The following is a 16,762-nucleotide window of genomic DNA, read 5'->3' on the forward strand; positions in this document are numbered from 1 at the left end:
GTGAATATGAAACGCACGCGCCACCACGCGCCGCGTGCACGCGCACGGAGCCGATCGTTTTCTGGATTTTTTACCTATTTCGAGACATGTTTTGGCCAAAGTATTATACTGGATTGTTTCCTCTGGATGGCTAAGCTTGGGTTCTGGCCGGTTTTTGTGGATTATCTTCTTTTATGACCAGAAACGAGCGTCCAAACTGCGTCGACAGGTGAGCTGTGCACGTTTACATGACTTGTTGTTTGTTGGATAAATGTGTTTATATTACCCGCTGTGGTAATCACATCTGAAAGTGGTTTATACCGGCGGATTCATGAGAATCTCAGCTTTCTATGTGTGTATAGTGTTTGTATAATCGTGTTTGCAGTGTCCTTCTATTTTAAAAAAAGCGTATACGATAAAAAAACGGCCCGCCCGCGGGCCGCCGTACTTTAACGTGTTAAATGTTAGCCGGAACAGCGCTGCCTGCAAACACAACAGAGCGCGGGTGGAAGACGTGCGCTCGGTTTATTCACAGCAGCAGCCCGAGCTGCTAAACTCAGAAATACTCCCTTCCGTCAAAGTGTGAGTCCCCGCCCAGCTGGTAGGACCCGTGTTTAAAATTCAAGCTACTCATGTCACATAGAACTGGACAGTTCTCGATGTTTGGCTAACGAGCTTATCTGACACTTTAACCTTTTAGAAGTGAGCGTGAAAAATAATGATTTAATCAAGTTAATTTTGTCATGAAACTTTTAGAAAATATATTAAATGCTACCGTGTTTTCAGCATCTAAACACTGTATCGATTCTTACCAAATATTATATCGTCATCAAAATGGCAAGAAATTGTCATGCTTTTAAAATTTTACATGCAGCTGCAGAATTATTAATAGCAAATTTTAATGTTTTTTAAGTGAAAGTACAACCAGCAGTTGGTGCATGAACATATTACCTTTATATAACATCCTGCAGTGGTACAAGCCTTGGTAATTAAGTTTTTCTTTATGGTAAAAATGTGATTTTGGAGGGTAATTTTGCATGTTTGCTGTCATTTTAAATGTTTTTTTTTTTGTTCATTTTGTGTGTAGTAGACACTTTGTGTCACTGTGTTTTCATTTTTCATCTCTGTCATTGGTTTGTGTCTCTGTGATAATTTTCGTGGCTTGGTAATTTTGTTTCTCTTATAATTACCTATTTACTTAATTTTGCCTCTTTGTGGTCAACTTCAGTGGTATTGTGGTCGTATTGTTTCTCTGTGGTCATTTTACATCTTATTGTGGTCACTTTACATCTCTTTATAGTTGTTTGGTGTCTCTTTGTGTGCAATTTCAGTACTATTGTGGTCATTTTGGCTCATATTGTGGTCATTTTTGCATCTTTTGTCGTGTGTGTGCATCATTTTGTAGTGGCTTTGCATGTCTTTGCAGTGTTTCTTTTCATGTCCTTACGGTTATTTCTTCTTTTGTATATCTTTTTATACTTTAGTTTAATGACTGATAAACAGTATCTTTAAACTTGTGAGAGGCTCTGGTCCTGGCTGATCTTCTGTCTGTCTGGTTGACATACTTAGTAATCCTGGACTATTGTTATTTATGTATTAATGTTGAATTAATAGTTTACTACCAGCATTCTTGTCTTATATCATTTCCAGTAGCCACTTTTTAACATGTGGATCTGGATCTGTCCACTCTGCCTCCGACCACCGCCATGGCAGTGATCATCTACAACCGCTGGTAGGAGAGGAAACACTCACTGAGGACAGATTAAATTAGATAAATACTAAACTAGCAGAACAGTTTGACTCCAAGTGTTTATTTGCCGCCGTGTGGAAGTCACCAGCTCTGATTGTACATTAAAGGAGGAAAGTTCTCACATGAATCTCTTAATATTTAGTGTTGTAGCTGACCAGTATAAGTTTGTCATGGTATTTTCCAACATTCATTTTAATGTTGGCATCTTGAAGAAACCTTAAATATCTATTTGATTACAGAAATGTGGTTGTTAGCAACAAAAACCAAAAGGATTGAAAAAGTTTTGCTTAATATTGTTCAGTAAAGACAAGCATGGAAAAAAATAAGTTGTCTGAAGGTGAAACAATAACTTTTTTTTCAACCCAAGTGAACAAGCAGGACAATGAATAAAGACTCCAGAAATATAATTCAGTGATAATATGTGGAATTGGTTTGATACATTTGGAGCATTTTAATATCGTTTTTCTTATTTTTTGGAGTATTTGGCTTTTTCTCTTCAAAAACATGGATTGCATTTATGCTTTATTGTAGATTCATATTTAATTTTTGTATTGTTTTGGCACAAATGTGGCCCAGGTTTTGGACTTTCATTAAATCAAATCATTCTTTCACTAACATTCTTACACATCCATTGTAAAGATTATCATAGAAAGTCAAATCACACCTTCTTCAGCCCCATTAAAAGACTTATTTTATGAGCATTCAAGCACAGGATTAATGTGTCTTTGTTGTGTTTTTTAAAGGGCCATCAGAACCATCGTGCTGAGCAGCTTTCCAGAGAAACAAACCAAACCAGGACCTCATCAGATAAACATGTAAACGCTGCTTCTTTACTTTCTTTTCAAGTTCAATTCATTTACTGAACCAATAAGCTTACCTTAAAGTCAGTACAAATGGCAGCGTTTCGGCTCAGATGCACGGATTAATGAAAAATACACATCCAGACAGATTTTATTTTGAGTTGAAATGCAAAAAGGTGTGAGCGTAAACTTCTTTTTGTGCCTGAATCCAGGTTAAATATCGTTCAGCAGGAGAAAGAAATGACAGAAAACATCCTGACTGTGGTGAGTGAACATGCTTTTCATACTTGTATACGCCAATAAACAAAATAAACATCTTTAATTAAGGTCTGTTTATCCCTGTTTTATGTTTGTCCAATTTCTTTTTTTTTAAATTCTCTTTTTTCCATAAAGAAGTCAGTAGATAAGCAATATCTTACAAATGTACTTTACAAACTGTTTTCAATTTTGCAAACAAACAGACATACTGAACAAGCGTTAACCAGGGCAGTCGCAGTACAACTTACGTCACTTAGTCTGGTCTCTATGGGCTGATAAACTCAATCCAGCCGTTCCAGCGTTTATCAAACATTTCTGCTCTGAGTCTCGGTGCAGATGTTAATTTCTCCATTACAAAACATCGTGCACCACATTGAACCAGTCTTCTATGGAGGGTGGCTCCTGACATAGCCATTTCTTTGTAATGACTTATTGTCAGTAGAATTCTAGACAAATATGTCCTAGGGTAACCAATTGTTTTTCCAGTTTCAAAGAAATTCCACCAGTAGTTTCATGGATCTGTGTCCGTTTTTTCTCCTCTATTATTATTATTATTCCCTCAGCTGAAGGAGCAGGCGACCGACTCCATCACTGTCCTGGAAGGAGCTCTGCAGCTGAAGAAGGACTTCTACGTCCACACTCTGAGGACTCTGGACCTGCTGGCCGCTGACGCTGCCGCTAACGGAGAAACCGAATCCTCCACAGCCGGGCTTCGAATCAGCGCCGATGACCTGCACTGTCAGGTTGGTGGAGCACTCACGGTTGTCTTTCTGGGGATTAGATCATCCTGGATGCAGTGGTTTGTGCTTCAGAAAGATGTTTTTACTCTAAACCTGTATTCTGTGTTTCAGGTGCATCATGATCTGGGAGGTATTTTCTTCCAACAAGGCTGCACCGACCAGCCAACCTATGAGAAGGCCAGAGATCACTTCAGACAGACCAAGGAGCTCTTGAAGAAGGTAGTTAGACTCGATTTCAACCATAGGAAAACCCGAAACTACTGACTTTGAGTTGCAGTTCTGACCTTTGAGTGATTCGTTTATGTCTTTCAGCTGGACTCGACCGTCCACGTCCACCTGGACGAGAAGCGTCTGGCCGGTTACTGGAACGCCTGCAGAGCTCTGACCGGAGACTGTGACCCCTGCGACCCCCAGACGACCCCCTACGACCAGATCAACAGCCTGATCCGAGCCCACAACCACCAGGTCAGAGCGAAAACGGGACGACGATGAAACCAAAATATAGAAACTATTGCTGCTCTGCCAGCTCTGACATGCCTGACGTTTTTATGGCATAAAATATGGATGTTTATGAAGATATATGTAACATTTTAGCTTGATATATCAAATACTTTCTGAGATTACATTTTTTATAAACTGGCTGTTGACCCACTTTTAGCAGGTTTTCTCACATTTGAAATTTGCAGCTGTTTGAACAACAATATCTCAGGAACTATTAAAGATAAAAGCCAGAATTCTTCACTGTTATTTCTCCAATATTGGACAAGTAGATCAAACTATATCTGATTAATAATGAATTGATTTATGGAAAAATGTTGAAGCTCCCATCTCTGAGAAAAGCTAAACTTTATTAATCCTGAAGGGAATTCTTGTGGCAGATATCGCTGATAAAATCGAGTGATGCAACATGAGAAATGCAGCACCTAAAAAGAAGTATGATACATTACTGAAATAAATGAGTAAACTAAAAGAATACTAGAACAGTAAAAAGTATTTCCTGCAGCTATACTGATGTAATTAATATTATCACACATACTAATGAAATATTGCACCTGAAATATATCGTGCGTTACGCTGACAATGTTGTGCACACATTAACAAATACACTGATAATGCAGAAGTCAATTAGTGATATTTTCTGATCCACGTGTAGCTGTATGTCACAATAATACAAAACTAAACCTATAAAATGCTTTAAAATGTGATCTACCTGGTCACCACAGAGGAAAAGAAAGATAATTTCACGTTCTGATGAGCTGTTTCCACAAAACCAATAAAAGTACACAAGAGGTGTGGAGTTTTTAAAAAATACTTTTGACTTTTAAACCCTGATTTGTAGAAATGTAAGCTTTTTAAAAAAAAGACCCATCTCTGAGATAAGATGGGACATCATTTTTTTTAATCCTGAAGGAAATTCTGGTACCAAAATCTTGCTCAGATAAAGCTTTGTAGGCACAAATCTCCTAAAAGTGGTCTGACAGATAATTACAAACGTACACATCTGAAAAGTATTTGAAGAAACTGTTACCATTCCAATTACAGAGCAAATTTCAGGACTGTGTTGGTGGTTATATATTAAGAGAAGAATTCAGTTTCAGGATACCAAAACATAGAACAACGATGAAAAGTTTTAGCCCTACAACAAATGAGGTACGGCTCTGGAATAAACTTGAGACGGATCTGAAACAATGTTCAAACATCAGCCAGTTTAAATATAAATACAAACAAAAAATCTTTGGAAGGTACAGTGAAGATGAACTTAATTATCACTATCACAGTAGTTTTGATCTGTATTTCATTGACGCATAGTGTTTAAGTTAGTTGCCTTTGCCTAAACAAAAATGTTGGCGGTGAATTTGTTTCATTGGATATTTCTGGAACTGACTGAAATGGGTGAATGAATTTAGGGGTGGGATTAAATAAGTTTAACGTCTTCCCACTCCCTTTGGAACATGTTGAAGTTTGTTTTCTCCTCTTACTCGTTATAGCATGATGGACTATTAATGGTTTTTGTGATACATTAATTGAATGTTATTCATTACATGTTTGAAATAAATAAATAAATGAAATGGAATATCAATTTTACAGATGGTTCATGATAAAGCTGGAATCAAATCGGAGACGGTCGAGCAGAAGGAACGTGATGACTTTAGATGGAAATCCCCAAAAGGTTTTGGGTTATGTGAGGTGTTTGGCAGTAAAGTGCAGAACTTGTTCATAAATTCCTCCTCGTCTCTCTTCCAGGCCGTCATGGAAGCCTTCATCAAAGACAACGTGTCCCGCAGTTTACCGAACCGCTTCAGACGCTCGGTTCTCAGAGAGTTCTTGTACAAAGTCCAGCAGGGGTGAGGCCACAAAAACATTCAAACCTGTTCACACACTGCAGTCAGACTGTAGACTTAGAAAAGTCTGTTTATGTTGTTCAGAAAGCCGTGCACTGCTTGTTTCTTCAGAGCTTTAAACTGGAACAATCTTCCTCGTGCAATTTAAAAGTTCCCCCTCCACTGACATTTGTAGGACAAATCTCAAGACATGCATGTTTTCAATGGCTTTTGGTAGTTTTTAATGGTCTTAAATTGAAGTATTTTATATTTATTTTATCCCAGAATTTGATCTTACAAGTTGCGATCCTGTTTTGCCTTGTTTTAGTATTTTGTAGTTTTGTTTTCTTTCATAAAATTTTCAGATTTTATAATTACTCCGCCAAGGAAGATAGTGGAGTTACGATGATTAGTGTACGTTTGTCCGTCCATCTGTCTGTCTGTCAGCAACATTACTCAAAAACAGACTCATGAATTTGGATGAAATTTTCAGGGAAGGTCAGAAATGACACAAGGACCAATTTTATCAGTGATGCAGCTTATAGTCTGGATCCACAGATTTGTTAAATATTTTTGTATCATTGCCAGATAGCGGCACGGCGTCACTGTAACCATGACAACCAGTGAACACTACGTCAGCTGCCTGCTGATGATCACATGATTGTGATTCTACTACAAATCCACCACTGAGGACTTATCAGGACGTATCCATCAGAAATGATACAAAGAACAACTGATTAAATTGTGGGGGTGTTTCTGAGTCCCATTAATTCCCGCCGCCCGCTACGTATTTAGATCACGTGATTCCGTATCCGTACATAACGTACACATGGAGAACACACGTCTGTGCTCAGAGCAAGGTCATTTAGTTTGTAGGTACATCTACACTACCAGTCAGAAGTTTGAACACACCCTCTCATTCAATGCTTTTTGTTTATTTGTATAATTTCCTACATTGTAGATGAATACTGAATGTTTACACTTATTTATTTACAACATATTTCCATCTGTTTTCTTTCATAGTTTTGATGTCTTCAGTATTAATCTACAAAGTATAAAATAATTCAGTTCAAATCATTGAATGAGAAGGTGTCTCCAAACTTTAGTGTAGATTAAATGTCCACATTCTATGATGCTGTGATTTCTGATCATCAATAACTAACAAATGCTGCATTTCTAACCATGCCATATGAGGGAATGAAGAGCCTTGGCTAGTACTGCGCTCTGAGGGCTTTTCTGGTTTTTCATGTCGTCTTCCTATTGCACATTTTTTTATTGCTGTCTGACTGATGACATTTGCAGCACTGAGAGTGTTTTAAATATGTTCTACAAGTACATTTGATTTGATAAATGTGTACTAATTTGCTCAGAGATGAACCTTTATTTAGTTTCCAATAATATCCTCCAGTGTTGCTTCTGTCTCTCCACACAAACTCCTGTTAGAAGTCTTTATATCATTCTGCAAACATAAGTCTCTCCATGTTTAGCTCTTATTTGATGAATAAACTGAGCCTCATGCATGTAACTGCAGACTTCTGAGTTTGAAATTCATATTTTGCACTAAGCAGTAAATGGCTTTGTTAGAAACTCATTTATAACATCCTGTGCACTGTATTGTGTAATAATTGTATATAACTGTACACTGTGATGTGTGTCTGTGTAGGGAGTCCGATCTGGATGAAGTTTGTCATCAACTTTGTGTCTGTAACGCCGTGAGAGACGCTCTGGAAGGAGAAATCCTCAGCATTCGTTTCCAGCAGCTGCTCCTCAAGCCTAGTAAACGGATCGTGGACTTCATCTTAGAGGTAATGAAGCTCAAATTATCTTAAATGTTTTAATTACAGAGTCTGTACGATCCCATAAAGGATGAGACTGATGGTGTCGGAATTAACTGTTTTACTTCAGTAGATTTTACTAAATCAAGACTGGATTTGATCATTAAAGACACTTTTTCTAGTAGTTAAAGTCAGAGAACCATTAGGAGAAGGAATCAAACTCTTATTCAAGTAGAAGTTTTTATACCACCCTAGAAATACTCCACTACTAAGTCCTGCATTCAAATTTTGTATAATATGAATTACTTGTCATCTTTTTGTATTTTATCTTTTATCACTTGTAAAATGTTTTGTTTTGTACTTCCTATTTTGATTGGTGTTTCTTTTTATTTTTCAACTCCCAAGAGGGCCCTGCACAAGATTTCCTCTGTGCCTAGACCGTCTATTTTGTGAAGTAAATAAAAATCTTGAACTTTGATACAGCTCATTACATTGATTATGAACATTACATATTACACACTTTACTGCCGCCTTTGCGTTGCTGATTAGATTATAAACGGCATTTTGTTGTCTGACTACTCTGTGTAGTATCGATGAAGCCGAATCCTCAGAAAGCTCCACCAATGTTTCATTGATCATGGGCGTGTTTTGTCTTTTCCAGGTGGTCTACGATAAAGGAGAGATCTACTCGTTCTCCAAGCACGGACGTTTTTGCCACGAGATAAAGATGAACTACTCTCCGTACACGAACTACTTCACCCGAGTCTTCTGGAATCGCTCGTATCACGTCTACAAAGTGAACTCCGTCATCTCCTTCCAGTACTGACGGCAGATCGGACTCCTCTCGTATTTAAGATCTCATCCACAGTTGGACACTCTGGGCTTCTGCAAGCGTCTCGTCACTGTTACGTCGAAGCCGCACGTTCAGCAGGGATCGGCTGAGGACGCCGCACCGACCTCCACGTGTCGAAGTCGAAACACGCCATATTAATCACTGTACTGTACTTTTATAAGCCATGCGTTACTGTCAATGTTACTGTGAGGCATTTAATGAAGGGGGGTGGATGAGAGTCGTCTGTGGTCACTTTGTGCAGAAGCTGCTCAGATTTAAACAAACAGCGGTCGTATTTTCAGTCATCTATATCTCAACAATTGTCATGAAATTTACTACAAATAGCACCGAAGGAGTTCCATTATCTGCTCACATTTCCTCCAGAGTGGTTGACATGTGTATTAAAATGTCTTTTTTTTGGCCTTTAGTGGACAGTTAGAGGAAAAACAAACGGAAGCTGTGAGGAAAGAGTTGATCTGTACTGGCTGGGAATTAAAACTTCTGATTATGAACCCTAAAAGACATGGGTCATCGGGTCGCCTTATGGTGAAACATTATGACAAATATTGAACAGATAGCCATGAAATTTTTGCACACGCATTTGCATTGACGAGCCATAACATTAAAACCACCGAAATAACATTTATTCTTCATTCTGACATGTCGGGGCAAAGATACAGGATCTCTGGTGGCGTCAGGAAGCTAGCAGATCTTTTTGGTCAAGTGGCTTACAGCGTTTGTCTTCGGCCTCGATGGATTGGACCCATCGATGATCCACTGGATTGGGATTTAGGGAGTGTTGAGGCTGCGTCAGTGCCTTGAGCTCTTGGTCAGGTTCCTCGAGCTGTTCTTAGGTGGTTTTTGAGGTGTAGCGGGGCATGTTGTCTGAATGGGGTCTGTTGTTACCCACAAGGAGGGTTCTTGGTCTGGAGCAAAGTTTATGTACACTACTGTTCAAAAGTTTGAGGTCATTCAGACAATTTCACGATTTATTCAACGCTTTTATTCATGTTTTATTTATGTGCTACCATAATTCCACAAGGGTTTTCTAATCATCAATGAGCCTTTCAACACCATTAGCTAACACAATGTAGCATTAGAACACAGGAGTGATGGTTGCTGGAAATGTTCCTCTGTACCCCTATGGAGATATTCCATTAAAAATCAGCCGTTTCCAGCTAGAATAGTCATTTACCACATTAACGATGTCTACACTGGATTTATCATTCATTTGATGTTATCTTCATTGAAAAAACTGCTTTTCTTTCAAAAATAAGGACATTTCTAAGTGACCCCAAACTTTTGAACAGTGATCAGTGGTACATGTCAGAATAGCTTCCAGATAAATACCAGGACTCAAGGTTTCCTAGCAGAACATTATGTTGTTATGGAAAAAATAAACGTTGCACACTTTGTCAATGGGTTTTAATGATGTGGCTGATCGGTGTTGATCTCCTTCAGGATAAATTCTAATCGCTGCAGTGATGCCGTAGTATTTTTAAATTTAGTTTTATGTTATACAAACATCCTTGCAGCCTCAGCTGGACTGAATGTTTTGTGCTAAGTAGCAAATGCTAACATGCTAAATTTGAGGTGGTGGAACATGTGGTAGCCAAACTTTTGCAAATTGTGAGGATGTTAGCATTTAGCTCACAATGCAGCGTCGTGGAGCCTCTAGCGTGGCTCTGGAATATTTATGCAGTTATCTCAACATGACAGATTAACTTATGACTTTAACGGATCATTGTCATTGTGGTCTGTTCCTGTTTTTACGCTCACTGGCCTCTTTATTTGGCTATCTAATACAACCCAATAAAAAAACAGGGCAAGAAGTTCTACTTTTTTGAAACTGCAACATTTTTTGTTGACTTTGGCAAAAAAGATGATCAACTTTATGTTGCTTATTGAGTATTTAGTTGGTGGTCGTGCTGTGCTGGACTGCATTATTTTGTCCATCCCATTAACATACATGAAGAGTAAAGTACACGTGAAACAACCATGATAGATTTAAAAAAAGGTCAGAAACTGAAAATGTAGAAGCAAAAAGTTCAATTTATGGCAAAGCCATTGGGTCATTCCAGGCCTGAAGGACATTTGGGCTTCAAAATTTTTAAAAAATTAACCTTCTGTTTTACAATTTTCTACTACATATTCATCATAATAGGTCATAAACTATGGAAGGCTTGATTAGCTCAGGTTACACATCAATGGAACCATTTTATTCCATGTTTTATGTGTTGTTTGCTAACCCTACTCTAATCACAGTAGTAGGGTTGCTAATCCATGCTAATGTTAGCTTTTTCTCAGCAGTAGAAGCTAGATATTTAGCTCGCTGTTACTGCTGACCAAGAGGACAAACTGACTGATGGAAAAAAGTAAAACAATTAGTCTGATCCTGATGATATGAGGTAGAGTGAGACATTCAATCATGGCTGCCAATGTGATGGAAACATGAAAAATAGAAGGGAGGCCACAGCTTTGCTCTACACATTCTTTAGGAAATCTGTTTGATGATGTTAATTCCAGTGTATCATGTGATTCACGGTTTTCTTCTACCACCTGAAAAAGGTTCTGCTAACAGGGTTGTTGTGGGACACATGCATAATAATTATCATTTGAAATATTATGTTGATGAAATAAAATGTTCCCACAATTACAAGAGACATCAATGAAAAAATAATCCCCAAAAAGAAAAATGTTTGTTCATTTCTATTTATCTGCATTTTTCATCTGTCTGACATCAGGAAGATTTTCAGGAAACTTTCCTCCCAACAAGCTCAATGAGTCTCATTTTCCTTCACTGTTTACCAAAACTTCTTATGCGCTGACATCACTCCTGTGTATCTTCTTCACTGCAGACCATAGACCGTATGCTGCAGACAGACTTTAGGTTCATTACTACCCCCTACTGGGCTGGAGTGTTCATCAGTGTTACTGGTGTGCCACAAATTAGGGAACTGACAACGGTGCGATTAAATGTGCTGTAATTACTTCATCGAAATTAACGAGTTAAAGACCCAGCCCTAGTTAAAATATTCAAATCCAAACCACTTAAACTGCATTTAAGTAAAGTAATTGGGTACATTTACTCAGATACTTTACACAACTCCTTCTGTGGCTGGTCAATAGAGGGCGCTCGGGCGCCGCCCCCCCCCCCCCCCCGGTGTTTTTGATTTTTCATTTTTAAAATAAATATTTTTTTTAAATAAACAATAATCAGTTATTTTAGCACCATGTGTGTTTAAATTCGCAATTACATGTCATGTACAAAATATTAAATAGAATTTTCGGAGAAAATAGTTTCCTGCTCATCTCTGCTGAGCTGCTGGGGCGCTGAGAAATCATCCCTCTCGTGCGGCAGAGCAGCCAATTACCGTCAAGAGATTCGACATAGCAACAGAAATTTATCCAATCAGCCTCATCGAATCTGATGCCCAGGGCGAAATCGATTTCGCCCAAAGCCAAGTGAGCATGCGTGAGTGCGGTGGATAACTGACACTGTCACAGTCACAGTGACAAGAGGAATGCTTGGCGAGCTGGATCGAGTCATGCAAATGCTTTATATTGCTTCCTGTGTTTGCTCTATAAAACGGCTGGGACAGACACGGCATGGACTGTTTCGGGAGTAAGAGATATGAAACATTTATCCGAGAAAGTAAAGAAACACAAGGGTAGGAGGGCACATATGGAGAACACCGTTAAGCTAACGATGCTAGGCAAGGCTAACATCTCGATGCAGCTGGATGAAGAGTGACACACAGTTACATACTGAACTGTTCTGAAGTGGCCTCCAATGAGCCCTGAGCTGAACACTACTGAACATCTGTGGAAGCAGCTGAAACATGCAGTCTGGAGAAGGACAGCCTTCACACCTGAGACAGCTGGAGCCGGAGCCGGCCCAAAGCAACTGCAGCCCGCAGATCGGGGCGTGCCTCAACGTGGGCGGAGTTAAACGTTGAGCTCCGCCCACCTTGAACTAAACGTGGGCGGAGTTAAACGTTTAACTCTGCCCGCATAGCGCAGTTGAACCGTTGAAGAAGAAGAATGTATTAGAGAAGAAGAAGAAGAAGTTTCCAAAATGGAGGTTAGCACGTTTATCTTTTGTTTAAATGTGCTGTTTTAACGTGCTTTAACGTTGCTGTTTTGCTATTTTGTGACAGACAAGGAAGGAAGTGATATTATTTTATCTCCAGTTGCATTATCTCCTTGCATTAGTTTCAGACTTACGTCAGACTTATTTATTTTGTCACGTGCTAAGTAGCAAGCCCATTAGAAAAGTGACGTTTAACAAAACATTTAAACGATGCCATTCCTTTTAGAATTAGACTGATTCAAAATATTCAGAATAATCTACTGGAATTGGAGGAGAAGCTAGAGGCATGGAGGTTTGCCCTGGAAAGGAGAGGAATGAAGGTTAGCCGCAGCAAGACGGAGTATCTGTGTGTGAATGAGAGGGACCCAAGTGGAAGAGTGAGGTTACAGGGAGAAGAGATCAAGAAGGTGGAGGATTTTAAGTACTTAGGGTCAACAGTCCAGAGCAATGGAGAGTGTGGAAAAGAGGTGAAGAAGTGTGTACAGGCAGGCTGGAACGGCTGGAGAAAAGTGTCAGGTGTGATAGAAGAGTTTCAGCTAAAAGGAAAGGTTTACAAAACTATTAATTCAAATGGATTGGATAGTATAGTTCAATTATCTATCTCTGTTACAGAGAATAGAGCACGTGTTTGCTGCAAACAGCCACGTCATTGCCACATGGTTTCCACCATCATCCACAAACCCCATGGATCACCTGCTGGTAATTTGTTAAAAAGTTTTGCTTTTGTAGTGGAGTTTGAGTATTTCATATTCAGTTATTGATATCTTTTTACAGGACAATGCAGCCAGTCTCCAGTGGGTTCTGCTTCCAGTATTTGTACCTGGACACTGGATACTCTGTAAATACATTTATATCTTCCTCTATTATGACCTTACACAACAAAGTTGCTCATTGCTGATTTACATTTTTTGGTATATTAAATGCATGGCAGCTTTGTTAGTATTTCTGTAACATTCCATAATTTTATGTGTGTGGTTATATTTGAACACATTTAACAGATACTGAGGCCACAGGCTGGGGAGATTTTCTTTCTAGATCCCCTCTGTGGCAGCGGCTGGAGAGATGAGAGTAGAGTCCATCTCGTCAGGTTTTTAGGACACCTTCCAAGATCCTTCCTGGACAGTGGTAGTTCTGTTTTAAACCACTTGTCCTTTGTTTGTTTAATACATGCTTCTGTTTTTATTTGAATGCATTAAGATGTTCCAAACAAACAAAAACAAACAACAAAAGTGAGTGTTTGCGAGGGATAGAAGTAATTGTTACATTATTCTTATTTATTTTTACATTATTCTACGCAGATGGAAACAGAACCATATGTTTTGTTTGTTTAAGCCCATTACAAAAACGTTTGATTTGAAGTTCCAGCCTCTTCCAACTTTGTTCCAAGTGTTGCTTTAAAATGGTTTATTGTACTTTTATTTACTCTTTGACCAGGCACATTGCTCACAGCCTATCTCCTGGCCCTTGGAGGCAGCTTGGTGTGAATGATGTTCAGGTGAGACATTACTACATTGCATTTGCTAACATTTGCTATTTTCTTGCCATTCTTTTATTAAAACACTGCAAAGATGCTCCACCAACTGTGGCATGTTTGTTTTGATGGTAAGAACTACTCAGTATGTTATATCGATGACATCTATAAAATGTTTTTTCTGCATTTAAAACACACTCTTTGTATTGAAAAACTGTATCCTGACAGAATGTGCATGATATTATATTAACCAGTATCTCTGTACATTGTAATTGGGGCCAGTTGTGATTTCAGTGAGGTTTTGTGCAAATTGTGACATGTTATGCTTGACTGTAGCGATGAAGGTATTATTTTTGGAAACATATTTTAATCTTCTGCATTTCCTTCTTCACAGGAAAACATGCTGCAGATTAGAAGATGGTGGTGTCTTGTTCTCCTGCAGAACTTCCCCATGCTGTAAGCGCCCTCAGTATCACACTTTTAAACCAGATTCTTTTAAATCACGTTTTACTGTATTCACTGTCATCTGACCTGCATGAATGTTTTCATTGTGAATGTTTGTTGTCATTAAATCACCACGATCTAAAGAAGAGAGATTGCAGCAAAGAAAAAGGCAACGAGAGCAGAAAAAACTACAGGTGAGAGGTCATGTGATAAATTGGTATATAGTGAAACTATTGCTCAAAGACTGATCCCCGCCACTTATTTCAGGATGTGGCTGAAGTCCCCCTGAAAATGTTTAGGCTTTCAGAATCTGCCACTGAAGCATCAGGTATTGTTCCAGCCAGCATTGTCTCACACATATCCATCGAGGTTGTTGAGGTTCCATGTCACAGAGCAGTCATTATTTCTCTGTGTACTTAAAATCAACCACTTAAATCTTGCATTGTCATTGTGCCTGTAGACGCCACAATCTGTTTCCTTTCTAGATCAGGCTGAGAACAGGACTGGGAACAGGAAACGGGGTATATTGCCTGAGATGGGTAGTCTCATTTCAGTGTTTTCTGCAATCTCCGAGCCTTTACTTAAATAACTGTTTTCTTTATTTTTGTTTAGGAGAATCCTTTGGTCAGGGATGCAATGGCGGCAGCCCGGTGGTGTGGGACCAGAACTTTCAAGGGAAAAATTTCCCTTCCCCAAGTTGTTACCATGGCCAAGGAGCAACGCGTGAGGGCAGTGGAACTCCTGTGTGTCTGTGATGGCCAGGAAGAAGAGGAGACCGCTGATCTCAGAGAACCGTTCCTACCACAATTTTTCCTCTTGATATCTTTTAGTGTTTCTTACAGCCAGAAATTTGCAAATTAAAATGACTTTAGTTTTTGTCATGTTTGTTATCTGCTTTTTTTCTAAAAAAATTAAACAACTGAACGAAAGTCCTCCCAGACTGGTGATTCCATAATTTTTGCCAGGGGTTGTATATGTTGTATTTGTGGGATTTGATACTACAAGAAAAATGTTTTCCCAAAGAACTACTTTTTGGCTCTAGACCTGATCCTGATATAAATAGTAATGCTGATATAAATTAATCATGACAGTAAATCACATAAGATGCTCGGTTTCGAGGCCAGCATTGAGAAGCTGTATTGACGTTTGTGAATGTGCTATTTAGTCTCTGCCACCAGATGGTGACAATAAATGAGTCAAGCTCAATGTGGGCGGAGCTCAACGGTTAACCCCGCCCACGTTTAGCTCAAGGTGGGCGGAGCTCAACATTTAACTCCGCCCACGTTGAGCCACGCCCCGATCTGCGGGCTGCAGTCAGGGGCTTCTCAGCGGTCGCTTAGGGCCCACCACCACCAGGGGGCCGCCCAGAGTGCTTAATAAAAAGCAAGTGTAATTGTAAAAAATTTAGAAAAAAAAAAACAATGAACAACCATTGTTCCGGGTTGTACAGCAATAATTTTGGTATAATTTTCTAATGCCAGCTAGGTTGCCAAGTATGTCAACCTTCGATGGTATCAATAAGTGAACCTCGTTACTCCTGCGACAGAATACCTTAGCGGCTGCGCAAGTTCAGTGACAGTGTCATTGCTCAATGGCGGACAGAAGCAAAGAGAAATGTTGCCGTCCAAGAAAATGTACCTCTCAGGGGCACAAAAAAGAAAGAGAAAACGGTTGGAGGAGCAAGAAAAGAAAAACAAGGATAAAGGTAGGTTGTATGACTTTTTTGTTTTGATAAATGTTGTGAGCATAGCAAGTTTAGGGCTCAGTCTGAGTCTTTTGTTTGCCACGGCGCCTTTTTCTCCTCCGGTTGGATATTTGGTCATTGCAATTACATTTTCTAACCTTTAATATATAACAAATCCCTTCACTTAACCCAAAATGATCTAAATCCTCGACTCTAAACATAACCGGAATTAAAACCCGTTAAGGTTTAGCGGCCCGCGGGTGGGCCGTTTTGATATTTACATAAGCATTTTTCGAAATAGAACGACACTGCCAACTCGATGATAGAAACATTATACACCAGCCTGGAGCAGTTTGCTCACCAGGAGTCCACACGTGCAGAAGTCTCACTGAGAGTTACAGAAATCACCTGACTGCAGTGACTGGTTTAAAAGGTTGTGCGACAAAATATTAAGGGTACCATAATTTTTATCCAGACCTGTTTCATATTCATGCAACGTAATCTTCAACAGAAGAGTTCTGTCCGTCTGTATACACACACATTTATTCCCTTGACCAGATTTTTCTTCGTATAAAGTTGACCTTAGCACATCATCCAGCAATGTATTGCACTTAG

General features: G+C 39.2%; 2 protein-coding genes and 1 long non-coding RNA gene across 6 annotated transcripts in view; 2 read left to right on the top strand and 1 right to left on the bottom strand.

The window, feature by feature from the left end:
• LOC127536016 (integrator complex subunit 8-like) overlaps positions 1-16,762 on the bottom strand; it is a 91,756-nt gene that overhangs the window by 3,232 nt on the left and 71,762 nt on the right. The gene's annotated exons all lie outside the window — the stretch shown is intronic.
• Positions 1,647-16,762, top strand: part of LOC127536018 (integrator complex subunit 8-like) — an 89,158-nt gene continuing 74,042 nt past the window's right edge. The window contains exons 1-7 of the mRNA XM_051955176.1: positions 1,647-1,711; positions 2,473-2,544; positions 2,742-2,793; positions 3,351-3,530; positions 3,639-3,746; positions 3,840-3,992; positions 5,772-5,872. Of these exons, the coding sequence (XP_051811136.1) occupies positions 1,686-1,711; positions 2,473-2,544; positions 2,742-2,793; positions 3,351-3,530; positions 3,639-3,746; positions 3,840-3,992; positions 5,772-5,872 (692 nt within the window). The 5' untranslated portion in view covers positions 1,647-1,685. The remainder of the gene's footprint in view (positions 1,712-2,472; positions 2,545-2,741; positions 2,794-3,350; positions 3,531-3,638; positions 3,747-3,839; positions 3,993-5,771; positions 5,873-16,762) is intronic.
• On the top strand, positions 7,234-8,690 carry LOC127536020 (uncharacterized). Its single transcript, XR_007945002.1, has 2 exons — positions 7,234-7,653; positions 8,285-8,690. It is a non-coding gene; the product is annotated as an uncharacterized LOC127536020 (long non-coding RNA).

The sequence above is a fragment of the Acanthochromis polyacanthus genome, chromosome 11 (genome assembly GCF_021347895.1).
Source record: "Acanthochromis polyacanthus isolate Apoly-LR-REF ecotype Palm Island chromosome 11, KAUST_Apoly_ChrSc, whole genome shotgun sequence".
NCBI lineage: Eukaryota > Metazoa > Chordata > Actinopteri > Pomacentridae > Acanthochromis > Acanthochromis polyacanthus.